This window comes from Danio aesculapii, chromosome 6 (assembly GCF_903798145.1).
Source record: "Danio aesculapii chromosome 6, fDanAes4.1, whole genome shotgun sequence".
In the NCBI taxonomy this organism is placed as follows: domain Eukaryota; kingdom Metazoa; phylum Chordata; class Actinopteri; order Cypriniformes; family Danionidae; genus Danio; species Danio aesculapii.
Window position 1 is genome coordinate 14244759 of NC_079440.1, and position 26772 is coordinate 14271530.

At 35.6% G+C, this 26772-nt stretch overlaps 1 protein-coding gene across 3 annotated transcripts in view; it reads right to left on the reverse strand.

Annotated features, from left to right (window-relative positions):
* The window catches only part of gulp1b (GULP PTB domain containing engulfment adaptor 1b), a 109005-nt gene that overhangs the window by 1693 nt on the left and 80540 nt on the right, over positions 1–26772 (reverse strand). Inside the window, exons 4-11 of one of the 3 annotated variants that reach the window (XM_056459607.1) lie at positions 26477–26548; positions 20094–20192; positions 12526–12663; positions 12316–12432; positions 7149–7239; positions 6738–6967; positions 4277–4409; positions 3681–3775 (exon numbers count right to left, since the gene is read on the reverse strand). In XM_056459607.1, coding sequence (XP_056315582.1) covers positions 3681–3775; positions 4277–4409; positions 6738–6967; positions 7149–7239; positions 12316–12432; positions 12526–12663; positions 20094–20192; positions 26477–26548 — 975 coding nt within the window. Of the gene's footprint in view, positions 1–2638; positions 2865–3680; positions 3776–4276; positions 4410–6737; positions 6968–7148; positions 7240–12315; positions 12433–12525; positions 12664–20093; positions 20193–26476; positions 26549–26772 lie in introns of those variants that run through there. The other 2 variants (XM_056459606.1, XM_056459605.1) reach the window with 2 other exon arrangements.

A 26772-nucleotide genomic window follows, 5' to 3' on the forward strand; every position in this document is an offset into this window, starting at 1 on the left:
CCAGCGTATGATGTACTTAGTCTTCTTTTTTTCCCCCATTAGATATCAGATTTTGCTCTTCATCACGAGGAAGACTAGTAGGAATCATTAATAAGTGTGTGTATTGTGTTAACCGCATTTGAGCGTCACATATTATTTGAACATTTATTGAATGGAAAGTTTCCGATTCACGTATGCAAATTCATCTTCAGATGGCACCTTTATAGCAATGTGCGTGCAGTCGATCGCTCCGATTACATATGGAAAACCTGCAAGCTGCAAATTGGGCTCTAATGTTTGGCTGGTCAACTGTATGGTATGGAAAACTTATATACCTGCTAGACATGCGGATGATCCCGTCCCATACAGCTGCCATTGCACGGCTCAAAGATACTGTGTAGTGTGCAAATTAACACAATTGCCTCTAGGAGCCGCCAATGGAAAAAAAACAAAAACACACAAGAAAATGCACGTTCGCCAGACAAGAAGTTGGCGTGGACCAGCGCACATTCTCACGTTCATTTCATCGTTAGTAAATCCAAACGTGAGCGTGAAATCAGGCGTATGCAAAGAATTTGTGCGTACGCAGCGTTGATAGATGAATCCCCTGGTCTCGGTCAACTCTTTCTTTAACATAAACATAAATGTTGTCCCTTCACTCAAATGCTTAGCTCACTTCATTTTTAGTTGTGCTTTCTTTGACAGTCATATGACAGTCATGTGATGATTACAACTGATTTTATGAATTACCCAGGAACACAGCTTCATCAAAAAACGATCTTTAAGCAATATGAGTAAATCAACAGCAGATTTGTAGTTTTCCCTTCAAGATTTGAACATCCAACATCTAAAATAGGCATGTTACATCACCACAGGCTTTCCTTAATGAACAGAAAAATCACTTTTTAAAAACACATAGGACAATCTTGATGAACACTGGGAAATTAGTGTTTGACGTGACAGCTGCAGCATTCTCTCATTCAAAAAGACAAGTTTCTATCGTATGATCGTTTTCAGTTTTCATGTATGCTACAATTTGCAAGAGAATTGACTTAGGGCTGAAATTGTGCTTGCAGCTGCACGCTACTGTATTTCAGTGTGTAAACACAACAAGACAACATGCATGCAACAACCAGAACCACGTGGAATCTGCAACTGCAGAATTAAACGCCTGTCAGGGACAAAAGTTTTTGGAGCTCATTTTAAGGTTCAGGTTTAATATACACTCTTAAAACAATGGTTCCAAACAGTAGCAGATTAGTTTTCTTCAGCTTGCTGTGACAGCAGAACTTTTCAGCACTGTGTGTTTAGAACTGTTTGTATATCATTTTTAAGATTCAAAACATTTTAAATAATAGATATCATGGTGTGTTAACAATAGTTGTGTCCCAAATTTCCAAGACAAATGTTTAACAGTTGCTAAATTAATTCTATAAATCACCAAACTGCTTGTCTTGAGAGCATGCACATTTCCAAACACAAAGACATGTAATCATTAGTTTCTGTTGGACAATTTTGATATCCAAAATAAGTAATTAAATTTGAGCTCAAAGCTGTGACCGTTGAATGCATGGTGTGCTTTTTTATTTATTTATTTATTTATCTTAACTTCAAGAACTTCAAGAAACAAAATGTGATTTCTGAAATGCTGAGTCCAGTCTACTTCAAAATGAACTCTGGTGTGGTCTGAATGACATCCTGTATGAATGCAACTCATACATACTTTACATGGGCTAAAAAACGACATGTAATGTCACAAGATTGCATACTTCCAAACATTGTGTGGTTTGACTGAAATAATGCCACTGAAATAACCTGAATTCATAAGATATGATGCTACAAATTATCCAAATGATAATATATGATGCACACTTTAGTATTGTATTAGTAAATGCATTGATAAATGCATTTTAAAATGATATTTTTCAACATAGAACAGTGATTTACACACTACTGTGAGTAAATAACCATGATTTTAGAGTGTATTTTAACATTTATAATCATTCAAATGAATTTAAAACAATAATCTGCAGATTCCATGTTGATCCAACACAGAGAGACAAAATACAACTGAATGCTTGTGCTTGTAGTAAACCTAAACATCTTAAAAAAGAAATCTAAATCCTAGAGAACACACTGTGATGTGAATCGCAAATGAACATACAAACCATCTCTGCCGCTGAGAGGTTGTGGGTGGCATTTAGAGTGAAAAGAGAGATGAAGATAATTGAATTATTCAGGATTGGAGGCTTTTACAGAAGTGCAAATGATACTTTCAGGGTCTAGTAATCTCATAACAGGTAGGATGCCGTCAGAAAGGAAACTTCTCTAATCCTCTGGATTATTGGAATCAGAATTAAACCAGTCAATAAAACAGTGGGATGAAAGTTGCCAACCACATACTGCTCATATGCCTTCTTTGATTTATTATTATGTCTTGTCGATCCTATTGGTTGCCTCAGCTTTGTGTGTTTATGACACATTATTGACGACATTTCTTTTTCCTGTATTTTTTTTAATTCATTAATAACTCGTTTTTAAAAAACTATATACAGAATAAATTAGTATTTACTTTTGTGTCAGAGAAAATATCTGTATCGGTTGAGTATGGAAGCCATGGAATTAATACATTAAAAGGAAACTGAGACTTTCTGTCACATCATTTCCCCACAATTCTTTATTTATATCCCACAATATTTTTGAGAGAGAGAGAGAGAGAGAGAGAGAGAGAGAGAGAGAGAGAGAGAGAGAAAGAGAAAGTTTAAGTGTTTCAGTCTGAGTGTGGATACGGGCCGACACAAGGGCAGCTGGAGGAGCCCAGAGCTCAGACTGTGTCCACATTGCTCTGCTGGAGTTGTGGAGGATGAGCTGCATTTCCTCACTCACTGCAGCACATATCAGAGCATAAGAGATGTTTACTTCACACAAATATCTTTAATTCTACCACAATTCCAGCAAGCCACAATATGGAGAAACTCCATTATATTTTAGGAGAAAATGAAAAGTGTCTCCACCTAGCAGCACAGTACGTGTCCTCATGCCGCCATATGAGAGAAAAAGGCTGAACCCCCTCATCCCTTTATAAAGCTCTCTGTGCTTATCATTTATTATTATATAGTTTTATTAATCTTTTTAATTAAAATGTTTATTGTGACAACAGATATGAATAATATAACGATATATATATAAATGTGTTTGTTTATTACTACTTATTTTTCTTGTATCTATATGTATGTTCTGTGTTTTGGTTTTGCTTTGGCAACATTGTGATTTGTTTTACAGTCAAGCCAATAAAGCTCTTTGAATCTGAGAGAGAGAGAGAGAGAGAGAGAGAGAGAGAGAGAGAGAGAGAGAGAGAGAGAGAGGGGGAGAGAGAGAGAGAGAGAGAGAGAGAGAGAGAGAGAGAGAGAGAAAAGAAAGTCTGAATTCTGTAAATTAAGATGTAAACTTATTTATAACATGTAACAAAGCTTATAACATAGACAAAACTTGCAACTGAGGTGGAAAAAATGAGAATTGTGTGACAAAAACTCAATCATCTTTTGATGGAAACAAGCTTCCATAATCAGCCATTAGGATATCTGCCATTACATTACAACATAATCATATTAATCTGAATTTTAACGTTGTTGCTTATGTGAAATCAAATCTGTGACTAATAAAAAGTAATAAATAAATCAGAAAAATGTAAATGTGCTTACCTGCATCTCGTCAAGTTTGGACTGCATGTCTGGAGTGAAGACAGTAGGTCCACAGATAAAGGGATCAAATGGTTCTGCTCCAAACAGGTCTATATCTACAGCACATCCACATCAAATAGTAAGTTATTTGTCATTTATCAAAGTCTTCACAGATCACACACTGTAAAAACCGCTGGGTTCCACACAATCGATATGAAGTCAATATAAAGGAATTAAGGTAACTTAATAGTTTGTACAAATTTGAGTGGATTGAACATAAAACGCTTCAGTTGTCAAGAAAATTCAAGAAGAAGTGTGTTTGTTTCAGCTCATTTCAAATACGTAGTTTGAAATGCAATTTACATAAACAAATATAAACTCATATTACCAAATATACTATATATTGTATAAAGAAACATGTAGAGTAGAACTATAATGCAAAATTAACAAGTATAAATTAACAAAGGTCTTACAACACCTATAGCTACCTTTGTTTTCCACTCAAATGGATCGTTTTAGAGAAGCAGGACATTGGCAATTACGGATTTTGCCTTCAGCTTGGTTTAAAAGGTGACTAATTTATCCAAGTCAGACAGCAGAAATAAAGAGCACCCCACCTGTGTCTTTTGGAGCCAGATACGGAGAAGAGAAGCCATTGAAATTGAGTCGTCTTGTTATTGGGGACTCCGGAGTGAATGGAACCATATCGAATATGTCAGTAGAGGGCGCTCTGGCTTGTATGCTTCCAGTCTAGTAACAGGGACAAACACAGGTATCAGGAACATGGAAAATAGCACTCAGCTCGTTAAGCATTTAACGGTAAATTATAGGCTATTAAACGCATTATTGTATCAAATTAATTAAATGCACACGTTGAAAACTTAAGTAAGAAATGGTTAAAGACGTAGTTCTCAAAAAGTGGGGAGATTTCAAAAGCATATATATATATATATATATATATATATATATATATATATATATATATATATATATATATATATATATATATATATATATATATACACAGATAAAGTCAGAATTATTAGCCCCCCTGAATTATTAGCCCGCCTGTTTACTTTTCCCCCCAATTTCTGTTTAAGGGAGAGAAGATTTTTTTTTCAACACATTTCTAAACACAATAGTTTTAATAACTTTAATAAAAAATTCAAAGGGGGCTAATATTTCTGGCTTCAACTGTTTATCACGTTACTTTGCTTAAAAAGTGACACATTTAGATATTTTGCTTTTTAAAGTGACTTAAGAATAAAATATATTACTTATAAAAGTAACTTTTCCCAACACTGTTCACTAACATTTTTCCATGTATAAAAAACAAAACAAAACGTTTCATGTTTATTTGTATTACCAGCTAATTAACATTATTATTATTATTTTAAACATTGAATTTGAGATTAGTCTCCAATAGTTTTATTAATATATGTATTTATTTTTTTTGCTTTCAAAAAAATGTTCCCAAAATTTAAGACCCACTGGGTTAAAGGAACAGTTCACCCATGGTTGTTCCACTTCAACATAGATATTTTCAGAAGACTCAATTATATATACATGTAGTGTGAACAATATGGACTAATTTTATACCATCTTTATTGTGCTTTTTTGTTTGTGCTGGGCAAAGATTAATCGTGATTAAATGCATTCAAAATAAAAGTTTGTTTCATTCATTTTCTTTTTTTCGGCTTAGTCCCTTTATAAATTTGGGGTCACCACAGCAGAATGAACCGCCAACTTATCCAGCATGTTTTTATGCAGCAGATGCCCTTCCAGCCGCAACCCATCACTGGGAAACATCCATTCACACTCATTCACACACTTACACTACAGACAATTTAGCTTACCCAATTCACCTGTACCACATGTCTTTGGACTTGTGAGGGAAAACGGAGCACCCGGAGGAACCCACGCGAACGCAGGGAGAACATGCAAACTCCACACAGAAATGCCGAGGCTCAAACCAGCGACCTTCTTGCTGTGAGGCGACAGCACTACTTACTGCGCCACCGCGTCACCGATATATATATATATATATATATATATATATATATATATATATATATATATATATATATATATATATAACATATATACTGCTACGAGTGTGATATTGCGTTTATACAACAGTTCGACGGCATAATCGTGTAAATAAAAAAGAAAATCAAACATGGAGGAACAAGAGGAACTACTTTCTTCCACCATTCATTCACATCTGCAGCTGACGTTAGAACAGCAGAAGCTGTTACTAATTCACCAACATCACTTTATAGCTAGTATTTGAATGATTCTCTAGCGTAATGTCTAAAGTGATGACAAAACAGGTGATTTTGCTCACATTTTAAGATTATAAGGCTAAATGGCATTTCTCTGTTGCAATTGGGAGATCACAATTATTAACCCTGAAAAAGCCAAAGAAGCGCAAACACTAACTTACCAGATGACTGTTGTGTTTGTGATAAGGAAAAAGCTAAACACATGCGGGCATTTCTTCTTTCCTTCTTTTCATTGAACTAGTCTACAGTAATAAAAACAGGAGACTCACAGGAGAAAAAGTCATTTAGAGTTCAAAAAGTAATTTAGGGTTATACAAAGAGTGGCCAACATTCCTGATACGCCCATCTTACACTCAATACACTACAATTACTATGGTATAAATACAACACTACAACATACAAAACAGAGAGACAGATCGATTTAGAAAGTCACTTACCAGTTTAATAATGATTTGAACAGCTGTGGTAAGAAATTATGAGTTTTTCTCCTTTAAGGGCTTATTATGCAGTCCTTTATTTAAACAAACTTTTATTTAGGATGCGATTAATCACTTTGTCAGCACAATTTTTTATAGATTGACCATTTGCATTAACTAATAGTCTGGAGCCTCTGCAAAATATCTCCCTGTATGTTTCATATATGAAAATAAGACATTTAGATTTAAAACAACATAATGGTGAGTACTTGGTTGAACTGTTCCTTTAAGTAAAACGAATGTGTTTAAGATTGTACAGCAAGTGAATCACATGCACAGGTGCACTGTGTTATGATTTTTGAGTGCAAGAAATTTACACGAGGCCGTGGCACGATGTAACCACTTTTGGGCTGTGAGTGGGTGGGCTTAGCAGGAGGCGGGGTGAGCAAGCTTGCTGATTGGCAGGAATCGGGCGAGCTGACAGGTGTTAAAGTGACAGAAGAGATCTCTAGGCTGGACAGGGAAGTGACATCTTCACCACACCAGGACAAGGCAGACGTTCTCTGCAAAACGCATGGCTTATTAGACACATTAAAACATGCAGGAGCTGGAAAAAAGAGCACTGAGGGTTGAGGAGAGAGAAAGATAGAAAACAAGTGGCGGGGGAGATGAAGAAGTAGAAAAAACAAATACATTTCAATGAAGAGAAAGAGAGCAGAATCACTCAGATTGGCAGGAAACAGCAGCATTCGACTGGAATGATAAGCAAGTCTCATTTCCTACTAAACGTACTGGTGAGCAGCGCGGATCCGTCAGCTGATCCTCCAGCTCTTTAAGCTTCTTCTTCAGTTTTGAGTTCTCCATCTCCAAATCCTGAATCTTCAATTGACATAAGCACATCGCACAAAAAGACTCTTTGTCTTTCACATGAAAACATTTTTACATAAGTCTCTGGCATACATACGCCCCCGCAGCCTGCTTATGGGATTATGAGCCAATGAAATTCTGCTTTGGTTTGCCTACAGTCATATTTAGACTTCAAAGGGAGCTGCGTCTTGAGTGGCATTCAATATATGTTATGAAAAGGAGCATTTACATTGTAATGTGGTATGCAGTAGAGGTATTTACACTGGAATCAGGAGTGAGGGAGTGCTAAATGTTGAGAAAAGACATCGGTTGTGATTAATCTGAAATCGCATACTTCTGTACCACAGTGAAAACCGAAATGTGACCAAAAAAGTGTGTCAGAATTTACAGTAATGGTAAAAGATTAAATGACAATAAACAGGTGTCCTGACATTTCATCCTACCCATCAGATTATGCTACCAACACTGTATTTGAATGGTTCTGAGGTTGGGGTTAGCGATTAGCTAGGCTAGGGCGATATTACAGCTTCATCTCACACTACTCCACATTAAAATTTACACTGGTAGCAAAATCTAATGGGTAGCATATTGCGTTATCAAAACAACATAGGCTCATTCTGAAAACGTAGCCCTATATGCATTTCTGGAGATTACAAATTATGTAGCCAGAAGTACGTATACAGCTGCATTTCGTCTTTTAACGCTGTTCCTTTTTTGTGCTTACCAGCTGACTGATTACCTCCGTATGGATGGCTTTTCTATTGTTACCAGTTTGTCTGGTAGTTCGCCATGTACATCGGTGGACTTGAGATGCAGAGAGGAGTTGACCACGACGACATGTCAATCTGTGCTTTTGAAAACACTGTTGGTTGGGTTAGGGAGGGAGGAGGGTGGGTCAGTTGATCGGCCATTCAGTCAGCAGACAGTCTGTCGACAGCAGCCTCTGGTGAATTTACGCAAGAACAGCAGGCCCGAATGGCACTCGTGAGAGAAATTTAAGGTCTCAAAAAGTGTACACAGCGGCCTCTGGTGGATTCGCGAAAACAAAAACTGCAAAAAAACGTAGCTCCTGGGACGCATTTGGCGCTCTCCAGAAATGTATATAGCGGTACGTTTTCAGAATCAAAATGTGCTACCTACTTTTTAAATGGGAGGCAGGACAATCTGACAAGGTAAGACAAATCGACAGAACACCGGTTGACCTGTATACTTCCGGAGTAATTTCTAAAGATACATGCTTTGATATCCCATGAGGACATAGAGGAGAGGGTTTGTGCAGAGTTATTGTAACTAGGCAAATGCTGGGCTGTTTTAACTTTGCGTTCACACCGAAAGCAGCGAGAGTGCCAAAGTAGCCGGAAGTCATTCATTTTCTATGGGAGCCAGCAATCTTCACTGGAGAGTCTTCACGAGGAGAGTTGTAATCAAGTCAATTTTATGGTAATGAGCTATGATGCGGTTTGGAATGTAGAAGTCCATCGCTTGAGAGGAGTCCAGAAAACAGTCCTGTGAATTTGATTCCAACCACATGTGTTCCCAACGGTTTGATCAAAGGGGGTTTAATAATTGCAGTCGCCAGATTTCCATCTGTTTAGGATGTTTTCTTACAGTAACATACATTAAAAAGTTACTGGCGAGTTGATGTGCTTTAATGTTATATATTTTTTTTCTTTAAAAAAGCGGGAATCTTATGGTAACTATAACGACAGTACAAAACAGTATTGCTGCTTCAGAGTATTTCAGACATTTAGACACATATTGGACAAGTGAAGCAAAGCCACACCACAAGCAACAACTTGATCTTCCATAGTTAAATGAATTTGATAAAAAGTGTGCAACATTTTCATGCTAGAAAGCATGTTTTATCCAGGAATGTAACTGATTCGCTGATATGCTGCAACTGCTCCTTTAATTACAAGATTAGTGTAGTGAGATTTGATGCTCTTGCCGATGGAGCTGTGAAAGCAGACAGCGTTGTCGCCAGGGCCGGCCAGAGCGCACTTTGACACTCTCACCTCCTTCGATGTAAACGCACAGACACAATTGATGAAATATGGACAAACCCAACTGCTAAGCTACACCGTAAAAAAAAACTGCTGGTTTCCACACAATTCCTTCATGTTGTGGCAATACAAATCGATTAAGTTAACTTAATAATTTTTACAAATTTAAGTGGATTGAAGGTAAGAAAATTAAGTTGTCCCCCCAAAAATGTAAGAATTGCATTGTTTTAACTCAGTAAAATCAGTAATTTGAACAGGCAGAAAAAAGTTTTTGAGTGTATAAATTGAATTTTAAATAATATTCAAAACAAATAACCCAAAAGTTGGGTTTGTCCACATTTAACACACATTTAAAGTTAAACAAGTTCAGATTTTTTTTTAAACATGTTGATTCTTATACATGTTTAATACTTTACTCAAAATAAGTACCAATTCAATAGAGTGTGTGATATTAGAAACTGAATTACTGTTGACATGTGCCTGTTACACACAAATGTTATGCAGTACTCACAACTTATATTTGAAAAGTTTTCTTATGCCAGATCGAAACTTGTTAAATCTCCCCTGCAAATTCTTGTGTGCCCCAGTCAACAAAAAGCCCAGTCACATCCACGTTTTCCACATTTTCTTGCGCATAACCGCGAGCCTTTCTCCATGTTGTTGTTTATTGACTTTCCCAAGAATCAGCTCTCAAACTGATGGGTGTTTCTTCCACTTCAGGCACTTTTATGTCTCAAGGGTTCCTCTTTATTAAAACCAAAAGCTTTTAAGTTGAAGATAACATTAAAACCATTTTGGAAACTTTCTGTCAAGGTTTCATCATTTATTATTTCCATTTTTCAAATGACTTTTATGTCTAGCATATATTTTATTGCTTTACACCCTTGTCCCATGCCCATACTCAGTGCTTCTTAAACAACAAAGATGTAATACAAATTATAATACTTACTTACTCCCAGGGTAACATCTAGTTTTTATGAGGTGATTTGTTAGCCCAACACTCAACCCCAAATCTGGAGGACCAGAACATACACACACACTACAAACAATTTAGTTTACCCAATTCACCTACAGCACATGTCTTTGGACTGTGGGGGAAACGGGAACACCTGACTGCCAACTGACCCAACCGGGGCTCGAACCAGCGACCTTCTTGGTGTGAGGTGACAGCGCAACCCATTGTGCCACCGTGTTGCCCCACAAATGATATGTCTGATCTAAATAAAGAATGAAAATATTTCTTTCTTTCTTTTTGGCTTAGTCCCTTTATTAATCAGGGTTCGTCACAGCGAAATGAACCGTCAACTTATTATAAACATCTATAATTATGTACAGTTAACGACAACATTATTAGCCTTTCTGTAAAATTGTAATTATTTGGGCAACTATTTCTCAAGTGATGTTTAACAGAGAAAGGAACATTTTTGCACAGTATTTGCTGTGATTTTTTTTTCTGCTGGAGAAAGTAGGTTTTCAATTTAGTTAGGCTGGAATATTTGTAACTGCTAACGTCAATATTATAAGCCCCCTTAAGATTTTTTTTTTCCATAAACCACTATTGCCTAGTAGTCTAGTGCCTTGCAAAATAACTAGCAACATAAAATATTATGTACCATAGCAAAGACATACGGTCTTAGAAATTAATTATTTGTTTAAATGTGTTAAAAAAAAAATTCTCTTAAGAAATATTTGAAAAATAGTTACAATTTCACAGGAGGGCTAACCAATTTATCTTCAACTGTTAATATAGGAGGTGGCATGGTGGCTCAGTGATTAGCATTGTCGTCTCACAGCAAGAAGGTCGCTGGTTCGAGTCCCGACTGGGCCAGTTGGCATTTCTGTGTGGAGTTTGCATGTTCTCCCCGTGTTCACGTGGGTTTGCTCCAGGTGCTCCGGTTTTTCCCACAGTGCAAAGACATGTGCTATAGGTGAATTGAACAAACTAAATTGGCTGTAGTGCACAAGTGTGTGTGAATGTGAGAGTGTATGGGTGTTTCCCAGTACTGGGTTGTGGCTGGAAGGGCATCCTCTGCGTAAAACCTATCCCGGAATAATTGGCGGTTCATTCTGCTGTGGCGACCCCTAATAAATAAGGGACTAAGCTGAAGGAAAATGAATGAATGAATGAATGAATATATAGGCCACTTTGTTCAATTTTTCTAAGTAAATTAGTTTAACAAAAAGTTTTTAATTATTGTACTTTGTATATTAAGGATACTTAGAAAATTATGAAGTGAACATCAACAACATAGTCAGACGTTCCATTTAAAAATGTTAAAAACACTAATTCTACCAGAGGATGATCTTAAAGAGCCCTTTTTTCGCATTATAAAAGGTTATATTTTGGTTTGGGGGTCTTCAACAACAGGCTGATATGCATGCAAGGTCAAAGAACACTTTCATAGTCTTATAAAAGGCAGCATCGCATGTTTAATGTGGTTTTGGACGCAATACGTGAATAGCCCCATGAAGATTTAACCTGAGAGATACAGTATAGGAACTGATCTATAATATATACGTGATTAAAAGTCGTGTGGAGCGATTAGAAGTTACAACACACAATTAAACACATATGTTGCAAACTACACAAAACGAGGCCACAATTTCGATTTCACTTGCATGTTATGATCTGGAGGAAGAAGAAACTGGTCCATATGAACTGCAACAGTTACTGACAAACTTGGGAAGTTACTTGACAAAGACAAACTGCCAAATTCTGCCAAAGTCCCATACAATAATAGTTTCTGTGCTCCTTCCTTCAATGGACTGTAACCATTGACTTGCAGTATTTGTTTTGCCTACTATGGAAGCCAATGGTTACCGGTTTTCAGATTTCTTCAGAATATCTTCTTTAGTTAAACTCATAAAGGTTTACCTGTGGAAACTAAATTCTCTTCTAAATAACTTAATAGTGTTTAAATAAGTGTTAAATTAAAGATATTTTAGCTAAAAGTTCACAGACTTGGCAGTGCCCACAGTTGAAGAATCTTCCTTGAAATCAATGTGTTTGTGTGCAAATGTTTTCTGGGTGCATATCTACTTGATCTTGAACTTATTGAGCTGCTTTTCATGAATACAATCTTACTCTCTTCTGAAGGTTTCCAATCTGTTTTCTGGTCTCTACATCTTTCCCACCAGACTCCAGGAACTTTTTGTAGGCCAGATCAAATGCTTGTCCAATAGCAAGCGTGATCTCCTCCGCCTGGGTGAGATGTGCACACATTGCTGTCATTAAGCAAACCGGGTTTCTTCTGAACATAACATTTGTAAGTGATCACAGAACTGTTTAACTTACACATTTTTCACTGTCAAACACGTAGCACAGGTGTTTCTTAGTCTCGGGTTCGGTACAGATAAAGGTGAAGATTCTTTTATCTGTTTTGTCGTCTGCACAGAAAGACATTCTGTGAAGCTGGCAGTTGTGCAGCATCTCCTGGAACAGGAAAAAGAGTTGAGGAAAAACTCACTGATTAAAAGCTCACTGGTAAAAATCGACCTATTTTAACCTCCTGAGACTCCGCCCATTGACTTGTGTCCTCCAGTGGACATTGCGTTTTCATTAATTGTCTTTGAATTTCTTGAGCTACTCTGTCAAGTCCTGTTGTACTGTTCAGAGGACAACCTGGGCTTTCTAGTGATATGTCATTTGATTTGCTGGCATACTAGCAACCACTTCTTAAACTGCATTCAAAATGGCTGACATAACATACAGTACTATGCAAAAGTCCTAAGCAATATACCAGCTTTGCTGGCCTAAGACTTTTGCACAATATATAATCATTTAGTCTCTTTATTAAAACAAACGGAAAATATAGGAAATATGTACAAATAAAAAAAAAAAACAGCAACAACATCACACCATTTTCTCTTTAACAAAAGTCTAAGTTTAATGTGGCTTCCCTTGACACAAGCACAGCTTGAACTGTTTTGTTCTAATTGTCCTGCCATTTTTCTGAAATAATGTGCTGTGTAATGCCAGGCTTCTTTTAGTACTTTACAGAGTTCTTCTGTAGGTTTAGAGTCTCATATATTTCTTTTTCTGTCCAGGTGATCTCATACAGCCTCTATAATATTCAGGTCTGGACCCTGTGGAGGCCATTCCATGACTGTCTGTGTTTCATCAGCTGTTTTCTTTCTCCAAATAGAATTTCACTGCAATTAACAGATCATAATCATCCTGAAAATGAGAACTATTACCACTGAAGTCATTTACAGAAGAAATGACATAATGGATTAAAACCTGTCTGTACTTTTCAACATTCACAATTCCATCAGACAATATTGCTAACAACACTGCTAAAAATGCAACTCAAACTAGGACAAACAGCCTCTCTCCAACACTGTCTTTCACGTGTCTTTAACAATTAAACCAAAATAATTCAAACTAACCTAACCTAACTCTTGTGGTAACATACTATACATCAACAATAATATATTCACCCTATAAATCTCAATAATAAAAAAAATGACAAAAACATTTACACTTATGGTTTTGTGGCATTTATCCATTTTACCATCAGTGAAACAACAGATTTAATGCTGGCCTAAAACTTTTGCACAGTACTGTATTTACTGAAAGGTTCAGTAGAATCAACATCACGCTTCCACTCAGGCTAATTGACAAGGCATGATTGGTGTATTGAATACGTATGAATGAAAAGCAAATTGCAGTGTATGTATATCTATATAAAAAGCTGGAACACGTCATTTTCTTCTGTGATTTGAATCAGAATGGTCTGGGTGTAATCTACAAGAACATTACGTTGTTCCCTTCAGACTTTGATAAGAACCTCAACAGCCCTCATCAAAACATTCAAAATAACACATTTTATCTCCAGATCGCCACTTATTTTACACCCAAGAACAAAATGAAAACTTGAAAACTGGAGATACTTTCAGTATAGTGGATATATTCATGCTGAGAGCTGTTTCAAAACCTAATGATGACCTATTCTTCTCATCTGTGATGCCTTCATTTATACAGTAGCTGTTCATATCAGCCATGCTTGTTACTGTAACTTATGCATGGATGTAAATATGATCAGGTCTTCAGGTTTGTTCAATAGATATCAATGTTCCAGTTTTGGAACATGGTAATTTTGATTCACCATTCATTTTTAAAGGTTATTAAAAAATCATTAAATATAATCAAAATAACATTAGTTTCAATATTAAACCCCAACGTAAACATCCAATAATAGTATCTTTGTGATGAACTGAACCTTTAGTGATGGTTTCCACAGTATCTTTGTAGGGTAAATCCTCTACCTCATCCAAGTGTTACAGCATAACAAACTCATTGAAGTCTAAGAGGGGGATATTGTGATGAAATTCAAATGTAATTGCAAATTCACTTAGTGTTTGTGTTTCTCCGTTGAGCATTAAAATGCCCAGAAGCAATCATGATGCCCAGAAGCAATCGCCCTTGGTTGTTGTCGCGTTTCCCCCCGCACAAACGCAGATACCGTGAGGCCATCCATCACAACATCTTACATTAAACATGACAAAAGAGACTGTTTGAGATGATTTGGATACTAAACAACCTGCCAGCTTCACTTACAAAATGGAAATTTATAACAACTGTTGAACAAGTTTTGGGTGCTTGGATGTCTGTAGGTTAACCACAATATTTCAATCAATAAAATATATTGGTAAACATACTGTAATTTTGACATTTTCATACCAGATATAATATAATGCTACTTTTAATACTACATTTTTGTATATAATCCATATATAATGCTAAAACCTCAAGTTTAATTTATAAACAACACTTTAAAAATGCAAGTTTAAACATTAAAGATTCAAAATAATTTTTAGAGAACATACTGTTTGTCATTTCTAAAACATTTGCACTCTTTTTAGATGCTGACTAATCTATTTTGTTTTGAACAAACACATTTAATTGCACTGATCAACTTTATCTGAAGGGATGTTCATAAGATTGTCATGAAACCTTTATAATCATGACATGAATATGAAAATATGAATATGAAGAGGAATCTGTTATTAAGTGTCATTTGCTCAGTGATATCATTGTAAACACAAAAGTGGCATTAGTTTCAGATGTCTTTGCTCTGACAACTTGACATTATCAAGACAACATAACTCTGTCATAAATCTGCCATGAACATTATTGTCACGATTATAATCATCATGAAACGTTATTAACATTTTTCTTGACCTCAACTACAGTGGAACAAATTGAATTTGTCATTAAAATGTCATTAAATATTAATGACCCTGTTATAAAATCATTAGACTATAGACACTTTTACTGAGAATTTTAATGACAAATTAATTTTGTTCCAATGCAAAAGTTTATCAGACAAATATTCATGACACAGTTATAATGGCTTCATAACAATCATGTTTATCAATCAATCTACCAATCAATCTACCAATCAATCTACCAATCAATCAATCAATCAATCAATCAATCAATCAATCTACACCAAGTGCTTTACACCAGTAAAAACAAATTATACAACACAACTTAAAAACAGACAATGCAAAACAAAACAAGAAAATATCAATAAAAGTATCAGTGCTATGCATTAAAAGTCAATTTGAACAAGTGTGTCTTAAGCTTGGCTTTAAAATGTGGCAGGTCAGTGAGTTGAAACAGTTTAAAATCAATTCTAAACTTAACAGGGAGCCAGAGGGAGCAGAGCAGAGGTGGGGAACCTATGGCTCGGGAGCCACATGTGGCTCTTTGACCAAAAATATGTGGCTCTCCAGCTGTCTCTCTTCAATAATATTTTACACTAGAAATCTGTTTCCTATTGAAAATATGATTACAATTCACTTTTTTTTTGTATTTTCTACAGCAAAATGAATTAGAACTCAGTTTACAATAAAATGACTTTTTAACCAATGCGCATATGTGATGCTGTGGTTTAACTTGAATCGTGACACCAATAAAGGGCAAGCAACTTATATTTCTATGGTAACCTCGCGTATGTATATTCAAACAACATTCATTAGTGGTGATGCCAAAAAGAAAAAAAAATCTAGAAATTTCCTTTGTTCATACATTGTGATGCGTTATATTTGATTATTTTTGAGTTGTGCATGAACATAAATAAAAATTTTCTTTATTAACAAATAAAGGTTTTGTTATTTACACACCCCCAATGGCTCTTTAAAAAAATACATTTGATAAAAAAAAATCTGAAATGGCTCTTTGCTGAAAAAAGGTTCCAGACCCCTGGAGTAGTGAATAGGTGTAATGTGTTCACTTTTCCGACTGTTTGTTAACATATGAGCAGCAGCATTTTGCACAAGTTGCAAACGATGAAGACACGCTTGGTTAACTCCAACATAAAGGGCATTACAGTAGTCCAGACGTGAACTAACAAACGTATGGATGATATAGTGAGAAGGTGAAGCTGAAAAAAAGCTTGCCTTGATGACTTTAATGAGTCATTCTGCTAATCAAATTTTAAACTATTTTAAATTTTAAATTTTAAACTAGTCTCACACCCAAGTTTTTGACCACATGGCTGAAACGAAAAAAAAACAGAGGCAGATGCGCTGGAGATGAAGTGGTTGACATGTTAGAATTGCCAAACAGATACACTCAGTTATGTTTTCATTTACACAGAGACAATTCTGTGACAGTCGTATCTTGATATCATTAAAACATTTGCTACGTTGAACCTCACCAAGCTACAAAAAAGCTGTTTGGCTGGCTGGCTTAACTTCTGCAAAAAAACTACTAGCCCAACATTGGCTGCCTCCACATAATTTGGACACATACAAGTGGTTGGTACAACTTCAGGACATTATAATGTTGGAATTACCCACAGCTCGAGTGAACTTGGTAAAAATGAGTACAATAAAGATCTGGACTTCCGCTGCTGACAAAATCTCCTTGTTTATTGCACAAAGCAATGATCAGGATCCAGAATGACTGCCTTGCTTTGAATAATTGACACTTGATACTTTATCTTGTTTCTGTTTTTATGTTAACTTTTATTCATTGGATACCTCAGTTTCTAAAGACCACAGGGCATGGGGTGGGGGTATTTGAATTCATATATTTCATTATATAGTTTTTTCAGCCTGTGCATTTTGTTAACAATTAATAATAATAAAAAAACATTTGCTAAAAGAATCAAATGACAGATTTATGACAAATATTTCAAGTTGTCATTAAGACTTCTTAAACAATGCCACCTTTGCATTTTAAAATGACATAACTGAGCTAATGACACTTAACGACAGTTGTCATAAGCACGTATACAACCTTCATATTCATGACATGACTTATATTCATGACATGACTTAAGTCTTATAAACACCCCTTTAAGTAATGTACTGGCAATTTTTTTGTTTCTAAATGATTTTAGTATTGATATGAAATACTTCTGTAGGTTGCACTAATATAACTTAATTGGCATATTATCAAACAGTAAATGTTTGAAAGATAAGATAGCATGTTTAATTTTCTACTAAATTGCATTTCATTGTTTTGTCAGAGCAGGTGTGAAGATGGCAGGATGGAAGTTCATGGGGCTGAATAAACTGCTCTGACTTTATGAGTTGAAATTAGGACTGCCATGCATAAAATCACATCAACCATTCTGTTTTATCTTTATCCACAGAGTACTTCCGGAGACTGAACAGACGGTTTTTATATTTGAGCAATTCCATGCAAATGTCAACCTAGCCATGAAAAAAGTACACCAAAATAGTGAAACCCTTTCTAAGTTTTTTGAGTTTGCTAGTATTTTACAGTACTGTAAAAATACTCAAAAGTGTCTTTGTTAAAGAGCCCATATTATAGATGAAATAGGGTCATATTTAGGTTGTAAGGGTCTCCAACAACAGTCTAATATGCATGCAAGGTCAAACAACACTTTGATGGTCTTATAATCTGCATTTATTTTTACCTAATTATCCCAGCGACTCCCATATGAATCGTTCAGCGATTCATTTGTTCCCAAACCCATCCTCAGCGCGAAGCTAATCTGCGCTGATTGGACCAATGGCAGCCTGCTGCGATTGGTCGACAGTGACAGGCTTCAGCGCGAGACAGAGTGAAATGCCCAGCTGCCAATCTACAATATAAAAGTAGTCACAGTGCATACACGCTTCATAGTGGATTTTGGCTGCCAGTGGGTGAATGTAAACACAGACGATGGACTAGAAAATACTGACGACGAACTATTTTATTGAGCAAAAAGTCCAAGAACTGGCGAGGAGATCTCCTAGCCTCCTAGTCACAGTCTTCTTACTCTTTTCACACACACACATACAAAGGGCCTGCGCGTCCATAAATGAGCGGCTGAATAGAGAGGGCGCGGCGCTCAGTTATATCCGCGAATACCCGTGCGTTACACACACACACACACAGGGCCGGCGCGTCCATAAAGGAGCGGCTGAATTGAGGGGGCGCGGCGCTCGGTTATATCCGCGAATACCCGTGCGTTACACACACACACAGGGCCGGCGCGTCCATAAAGGAGCGGCTGAATTGAGGCGGCGCGGCGCTCAGTTATATCCGCGACTACCCGTGCGTTACACACACGAGGAGACACACACACACAGGGCCGACGCGTCCATAAATGAGCGGCTGAATTGAGGCGGCGCGGCGCTCAGTTATATCCGCGAATACCTGTGCGTTACACACACGGGGAGACACACACACACCCACACACACATTACTTGACCATTGCATGTGTGTAAACAGCTGACGATCCGTAATCAAAGCGGCACGCGTCGCGTTTTCAACGTGGCTTTACACGCGATATGAGAATATAAAGAGTTAACCTGATACAGTACACACGGTTACAAGTAACAAAACACAACTAAATACATCATTTGCAAGATAGAGTAAACGAGGCAATAATTTTAATCGCACGTACTTACACTGGTGAAATGGGGGTAGAAACTGATCCATGATGCTCTGATCCATGTTCAGACAGTCTTCACTGATCCTTCCTTTAACAAACTGATGAAGTCTTCTTTGAAAGCATATAGTTTTCAGAAGCACTCAGAACTGCTCAAGGCTGGGCTATAATGCTGAGGTTTCCTCTTTAATTAGACTCAATAATATCTATCTGCACAGCGTGACTTCATTCGACCGGTGTCTGTCTGTGTGTGTGTGTGTGTGTGTGTGTGAGACTTTTTTTTCTGTTAGTGGGCGGGGCCGCAGGTTTCAAAGCTCCCGGGTTTGCGCACCCAACTACTTGTGTTTCGTAGCTGCGTCATCGCGAAACACCTAATGACTCGTTATCAAGACGACTCGTTTGAAGCACTATGAGTCGACTCTTTTATAGATGAATCAATAGTTTTAAACACTGTACACTTACAGATTTAAGCCTTAGCTGGATATTTCACTTCACTTAGAGCTGTGTTACACACTACATGGAAGGGCATTTTCAAAAACCCATAATATGGGCTCTTTAATACTTTCAAACAATTATATTTGATTTATCAAAGTCACACAAGTGCCAATTTCATGTGTCACATCGATAACACAGAGGTGTCACATCCATAATGAAGCTTTTCCCTCATAAATGCAAAAATATCAAATAAAATGAAAATTTTTTTGTTCTATAGAGAGCAAACTCTTATCTTTTTGATTAGCATTGTTTCTTTTGGGTTGTGCAGTTTCATTCACAGAATTTCTACAAAGTATGTTGTGTACTGTAAACTCGCAAACTTTTTTTTTGTCACATCCATAATGCATGTTTATTTTCTTCATTTAAAATCCATAAAATGTTTACAGATTGATATATTACAGATTAATATATACTGCTGTTTCAATATAATGTTAACATATCCTTTCTCTGTGAATTTATGTTTTGATATTTTGCTGCAAATGTCTGGAATTGCTCATTAGAAAACTCCTACCTTAGATTTAGGGTCCAGTATCTTGACACCATATATAGAGATCTGAAGCTCCACTTTTGGAGTCTTGTGCCCCTCTGACTTCTTGATGTGCCTTTGAAACTGAGGGAAACAAAAAGCGATTCAGCACATGCAGCACAAGCACTTACTATCAAGGGAAAAGCAGACAGAGCCGGAGGTGTTCACCATTTTTTAAAGAGTGTCAGGTAAAAATGAGGTGCTTCAACACATTTCTAGAACTCGCAGAAAGCTCAAAATCTGGACATAAATTGCGTGAAAATATCCAGGACATGATCACTGCAAAATGCTTTTCTTGCTAAGAGTTCTTGTCTTGTTTCTAGTCTAAATATCTACAAGTTCTTTAATCAAGAAGCATTTTCTAGTCAAGTTTTTTCTTAAAATTAGCAAAATAGGATGAGCAAAATATGCTAGTTTTTTTGCTTTTAAATAAGATATTTTTAAGATAATGAGGAAAAACTTAATTAATTTCGACAAATTCTGAAAACAAGACAATTTTTTTTATAACTTCTAGAAAATGATTCTTGATTTAATATTTTTTTAGTTTGGGACTAAATTAGATTAGATTTGGACTAAAAACAAGACAGAAGTTCTAAGCAAGAAAAGCATTTTTTTTTGCAGTGATTTTAATAACATGACCTTAATCTGATTCTTTAAAATTTCCACTATTGTTACCATTGTAATTATAAGGCAACATGCATTATAATTGCTATATGATGTGGTGTAGGTGCTCGGCAGTTCATAAACTAAAAGAACCCAAATAGAAATGATATTCTTGTTCTTGAATATGCCTTAGGTCCCTCATTCAATACAAGTCAAAGCAATTTATTTATTAATTAATTTAATAATTCAATAAGCAGATCATGAGAAATAAAAAGGACATCAACTCTAAAAAGGTTAGTGTGGTCTAGATAGGACAATAGTATAGTATAGTATAGTATAGTATAGTATAGTATAGTCTGTCTTATATGTGTACACAGTAGTCATGTTTTATAGTCAACTATATATAGTATTTATTTAGTATATGTATTGTTTGATGACTGCTAATGTTAGCTATAGGTTTAAAATTGCATTTATCTTTATGTGAAAAGGGTATGGTGAGTTTAAAGGGATAGTTCACCCAAAACTGAAACTATTTACCCACCTTTTACTTGTTCGAAACTAGTTTAAGTTTTCTTTTTTCTCGTTGAACACAAAAGAAGATACTTTCAAAAATGTTGGAAACAAGTAGCCACTGACTTACATAGTGTTTTTCATCATAGATGATAGTCAAGATTCTGGTTTCCAACATTCTTCAAAATAGTCTATTTTGTGTTCATCAACAAAAAAGAAACTCATAAAGCTTTAGAAAAATTCAAGGGTGAGAAAATGCTGAGAAATTTACCTTTTCAGTGAACTATCAATATAAGGGGTATATGCAAAAGAAACTGAAAAATAATTTTTGTAATTCTGCTAAATAATAACATGTAAGTTTTATCTTTGTTTTTAAAATGAGAGTATTTACTAGTGAATATCTGCTAAAATTTCTAATAATAAAAAAATTATCCAAACCAATTCCGCTAGACAATAGTCTAGTTCAGAAACGATACTTTGCCAATATGATGAATTTTCATAGACTCTATGAAAATAAAGTAAATATTATTAAATTAATACATTAGTAATCATTTATATGCTATGAAGTAACAAAGTACTGAATTATTAATTTTATAAACAATGCTACACTGCAAAAAAAGATTATTGGAATATGACTTGCAAGAAAATATAAATTTTTACTTCAAATTTTCATGCTTATTTCAGTGTTACTTGCTATTTCTTTGTGCTTTATAAGCAATTTTTGAATGAGAATTGCTTCTAAACTGTATACCTAAATTACCTAACCTAAATCCTAAATCACACTTTTAAGTATACGTGCGGTAATCAGACAGCTTCTCCACAAACAAGGAGAGGGAGAAAATCCCAAGACATTGTCTCAGAAAACTAATTCTAGAAATTTCGTTTTGCATGATATTGGCATCAAATTCAAAACATATACTCAGGAGACGTGTAGCTTCTGACCTATTAGTTTTCTGTGTTGCTCCAAGACTAATTTCATCTATTTGTTTATGAAATAATAAAATGTTTAGTGCAGTGCAATTTTCTTTTTGACATTACTTAAGCATCGATAACTTTTTTTCATTTTGAGCATTATAAACTCTAGATGATAATAAAGCCCAAAGTGTCTTCTTTCCAAAGATACATGAACAGTGAATGTAGACCAAATTATTCAGCAACTGTTACTGTTTTAGTTTGGGATGGTCATTTTTGAGAAAATGCCTCTGACGGTGAGGGAAAGAAGGACACCGATATAGCCTCGGAAAACAGTTTACAGATATCTAATTTTGCATGCTATCTTAATCAAATTTGATATATAAACTCATGAAACACTTGGCTTTCAATGCATATTTTTTCTAGGACATTTCATTAATGTGTTTGTATATGAAAAAACAAATACTGAACACAATACAATTTTTTTTCTCATGCCTTCACAATGTATAACTTTTTATATTTTTAATTATGTAACTTCTAATTTTCCCTTTTACCCCAGTAAAGCCTAAAGTGTCTTCTCTCCAATGATATTTAAAGTTAGGTAGGTGTAAATCCCCATAAGTGAGCACTGGCTAACAGATGACTTCTCCAAATGTTCAACAATTATTTCTTAACTCTACAACCATCATTCTCTACTATTTGAATATGCATTTCTTACTCAGAAAACAAGTTAATCCAAACAGACTTGTACGAGTATGATTTTGTCGAGCTAGTTTCTAGTTCTGCTTCTGAGTCTTGGATACAAAGTTGAAAATAAGTGTTATTTTATGTGTGTTTGCACAGTATGTTGCAAGGAAAGAGGGATCTGTTAGTGCTTAATGCTCTGTTATGATTACTTTTAAAATGGATTTTGTTATGTCTGCATTTTTGGGGAGGATGCCATTGTGCAGAAGAGTAGAGCTTGTGGTTGGGTTGAGGGGGTGGGGGTCTTAAGAGAGTTAGAATATATATTACTTTATTTAAAAAGCAATAACTGATGCAGTGGGAGTCTCTCTATTGGTTGCATTAGCTTGTGTGTGTGTGTGTGTGTGTGTGTGTGTATGTGTGTGTGTGTGCTATTGCTGGGTGATTTAAGCACTCTGGAGCTTTTTGAGCAACACTTGGTTAAACAATCGGTTTGCTGGGTTTTAAGAAGTAACCATCATTGTTCAAGCAAATACATCTAAAGGAATTCTGAGGCCCTGTTTACACTAATATGTTTCAGTTTTAAAATGCATAAGTTTAGCTACGGTTACACCTTCTGTCCACACTCCCCCAGAGTCTTTGAGCCCTGAAAATGTAGCGTTTTGAAAATGCTGAAGAGGCTGTTTTGGTTTAAAAAAGCTGCTGCTCCGTCTCAGTGTGGACAGGGGAAAATGGAGATATCTGAAAACAGAGGGATGGCTGACATTCTGATTGGGCCTTTTTCTCAATATCAAGTATACAACGTTCAGAGCTGCATCCTGTTCTTGTAAGTTCAGACTTCACAAGTTTAATCTGGAGAACAAACTCCTGAGGACACGTCGGGTAAATCTTCAAAGGGAACAGTGTACATTTTAACGTCAATAACATCACCCTGGCCACGTTTCACTTTCTTAACAATAAAATGAAAACATGATATTAGGAACTGCCTATTTTCATTTCAATATAAACAACTTAACACACACCAAAAATGCTGAGGTGTCAAGTAGCTGCATATTTATATGACCATCCAGCCTGACCTCATGAGAAAACGTAAGTATTTTACATTTTGTCAGTTTAGTGGCTAATTCGTACGAATTCGTACGAGTTCAGTCATACGAAATTGTACGATTTTAAAAAGGAGGCGTGGCACCTAACCCCACCCCTAAACCCAACCGTCATTGGAGGATGAGCAAATCGTACAAAAATGTACGAATTAGATCGTACAAATTCATACGAATTAGCCACTAAATCAAAAGGTTACGAATTGCCGTGAGATTGTGTTGGACCATCATCTTCAATATATGCATATTTATAACAAAATGGAGCCTATAAAATAACTGCCTCCTTTCATTTTCATTGAAAATATGAAACATACCCTCTCTTTTGCTAAATATCAGTTTTAATAATCAATAATTTCCATTATAAAAGTATAACATACAATAAGTTTATACAATATAGGAAATAAAGGTAAGAAATCAGTCAATGTGCAGAATCAGTGTATGTGGTTACATGAATTAATATATTAACTTATCTTTGTGCTCAGCCAAAACACGTTTCCTGAGAACAAGTAATAGATTCAAAAGACCAAAGTCGGGGAATATGTCGTTAGATATAGACAAGATGAATTAAATATCACAACTATAGTGAAATCCAGTGGAAGATCCTTGATGAACAGTCTGACGTGCATGGCTCTCACCTGGGTAGATGTGCTCAAAGCACCCGCTGACTGCATGGATCTCAGACGTGTGCATACACTGCAGCGCATGCTAGAGTGTTTTGTGTGTCACACAATGTGCATTTTCAGCGGTATATGGTGGACGGAGATCTTTTCAGAAATGCTAGATGAAACGCCAGAGTGGACGTAGATCGTTTTCATTCTAAAATGCGGTTTCAAAACTAAAACGTATTAGTGTAAACGGGGCCTGAGTGGCAGCAAATGTACACACATCTAGTATTTTTAACTTAAAATGTTCTTAGCTTCAACAACTCATTTTTTTAAAAAAGTTTTAAGTAAGATTAATTAATTAGAATTCACACTATTATGATAATTAATTTTTTTTAGTTTGTTTTGTTTTCAAATCATGTCTAACAGAGCAAGGAAATCACAGTATTTCCTATAATATTTTTTCTTCTGGAGAAAGTCTTATATATTTTATTTCGGCTAGAATAAAAGCAGCTTTTAATTTTTTTAAATCATTTAAAGGTCAATGTTATTAGCCCCCTTAAGCAATATATATATTTTTTAATAGCCTACAGAACAAACCATCCTTATACAATAACTTGCCTAATTACCCTAACCCTCCTAATTAACCTAGTTAAGCCTTTAAATGTCACTTTAAGCTAAATACTAGCATCTTGAATCATATCTAGTAAAATACAGTATTATGTACTGTCATCATGAAAAAGATAAAAGAAATCAATTATTAAAAATTTGTTATTCAGGGCTCATACTGTACACATTTTTATTAAAAAAAATGTCATGACTTTTACAGGACTTGCAAGTCAATTATCATGATCTAATGTTTCATGTAATGTCCTCGTATACATGGTAAATCCTAAGAAAAGTAATTAACGTTCAAATTTATTACAGCATATCATAAAACACGCAACAATCTCTTTAGTTTTAATTTATTTTTTATCTATGTAAAATAGATGATGCTTACACAGCACTAATTATGTAAGACCATGTTTTTGGCCAAGAAAAGATGTAAAAACAACTAACCTCCATTCCAATATACAGATATTTGTCAAACTAATTTTAGATGATGTTAATAGTTTGTTAAACTAATACTAGTAGGTAAAACTTCTACTGAAAAGCTGCGATCACGCTGCAGTTTTCGCTCCTCCATAGACTTCCATTCATAGGAATGCGAATGCGGCAGACCAGAAATGCAAGTATGTGCGACAAGTTTTACATTTTACTGCATTCGAAAGTTCAAGCTTCGTGAATTCTTACCTGCGAAATAGCATCAGGTGATTGCGTGAGACCACTACAAGATAATTTCAAATAAGAAATTTTAAATTTGGAGCAATCGCTCACTTTTATTAACGTCTGATCATATTATTTAATACCACTCTTTTTCACAGCACCATACGACAGAATTTCGCAAACACAAGCTCTAGTGTGACCGCAGCTTAAGTTGCTTTGGACAAAAACGTCTGCTAAACGACTATTGTAAATGTAATTTCCATGACTTTTCCAAAACTTGTGGGTTTTTCTGTTTTTCCTAAACTTTTCCAGGCCTGCAAAGTGCCATGTTAAAAATCCATGACTTTTCAAGGTTTTTCATGACTGTATGAACCCTGGTTATTAAAACTATTATGTTTAGAAACGTGCCATTAAACAGAAATTGGAGAAAAATATCATATAATAATTCAGAGGGCTAAAAATTCTGACTTCAACTGTATATGTATAGTTTCCTGCTAGCTTTTGCCTCACGTTAACTGGCACTTTCATGAAACTGAACTGCTGCCAGTTATTGACTTTGATACTATTGTAAGTAAACCTGTCTGTATATTTACAGTTCACTATCACGGCCCCATAAACAGACAAAAATATCCGTAACCACATTTTATAGCCCATAAATGCTCATAATAGTGAAGCGCTGTGTTTTTATTACCTTCAACTTCCTGACAGCCACACGGACCATGTCTGTCCCTTTGGGCTGATCCACCTCGGTGATTCCCAAAAACTGCATGAACACACAGCAGACACAATCCTTTACTGTAACATCAGCTGATTTAAGAAATGTATCAACGTTATGTACACTGTAAACTCAAACCATTTGAAGAAACCGATTGCAACAAATCATTTAAGTTCAAAAACGAATCCTAATGAATACTGTGAACTAATCGATTTGAGTAAACGAAGCAATTTGAGCAAAAAATAAAGAGTACTGTTGAAAACCCAATAAGT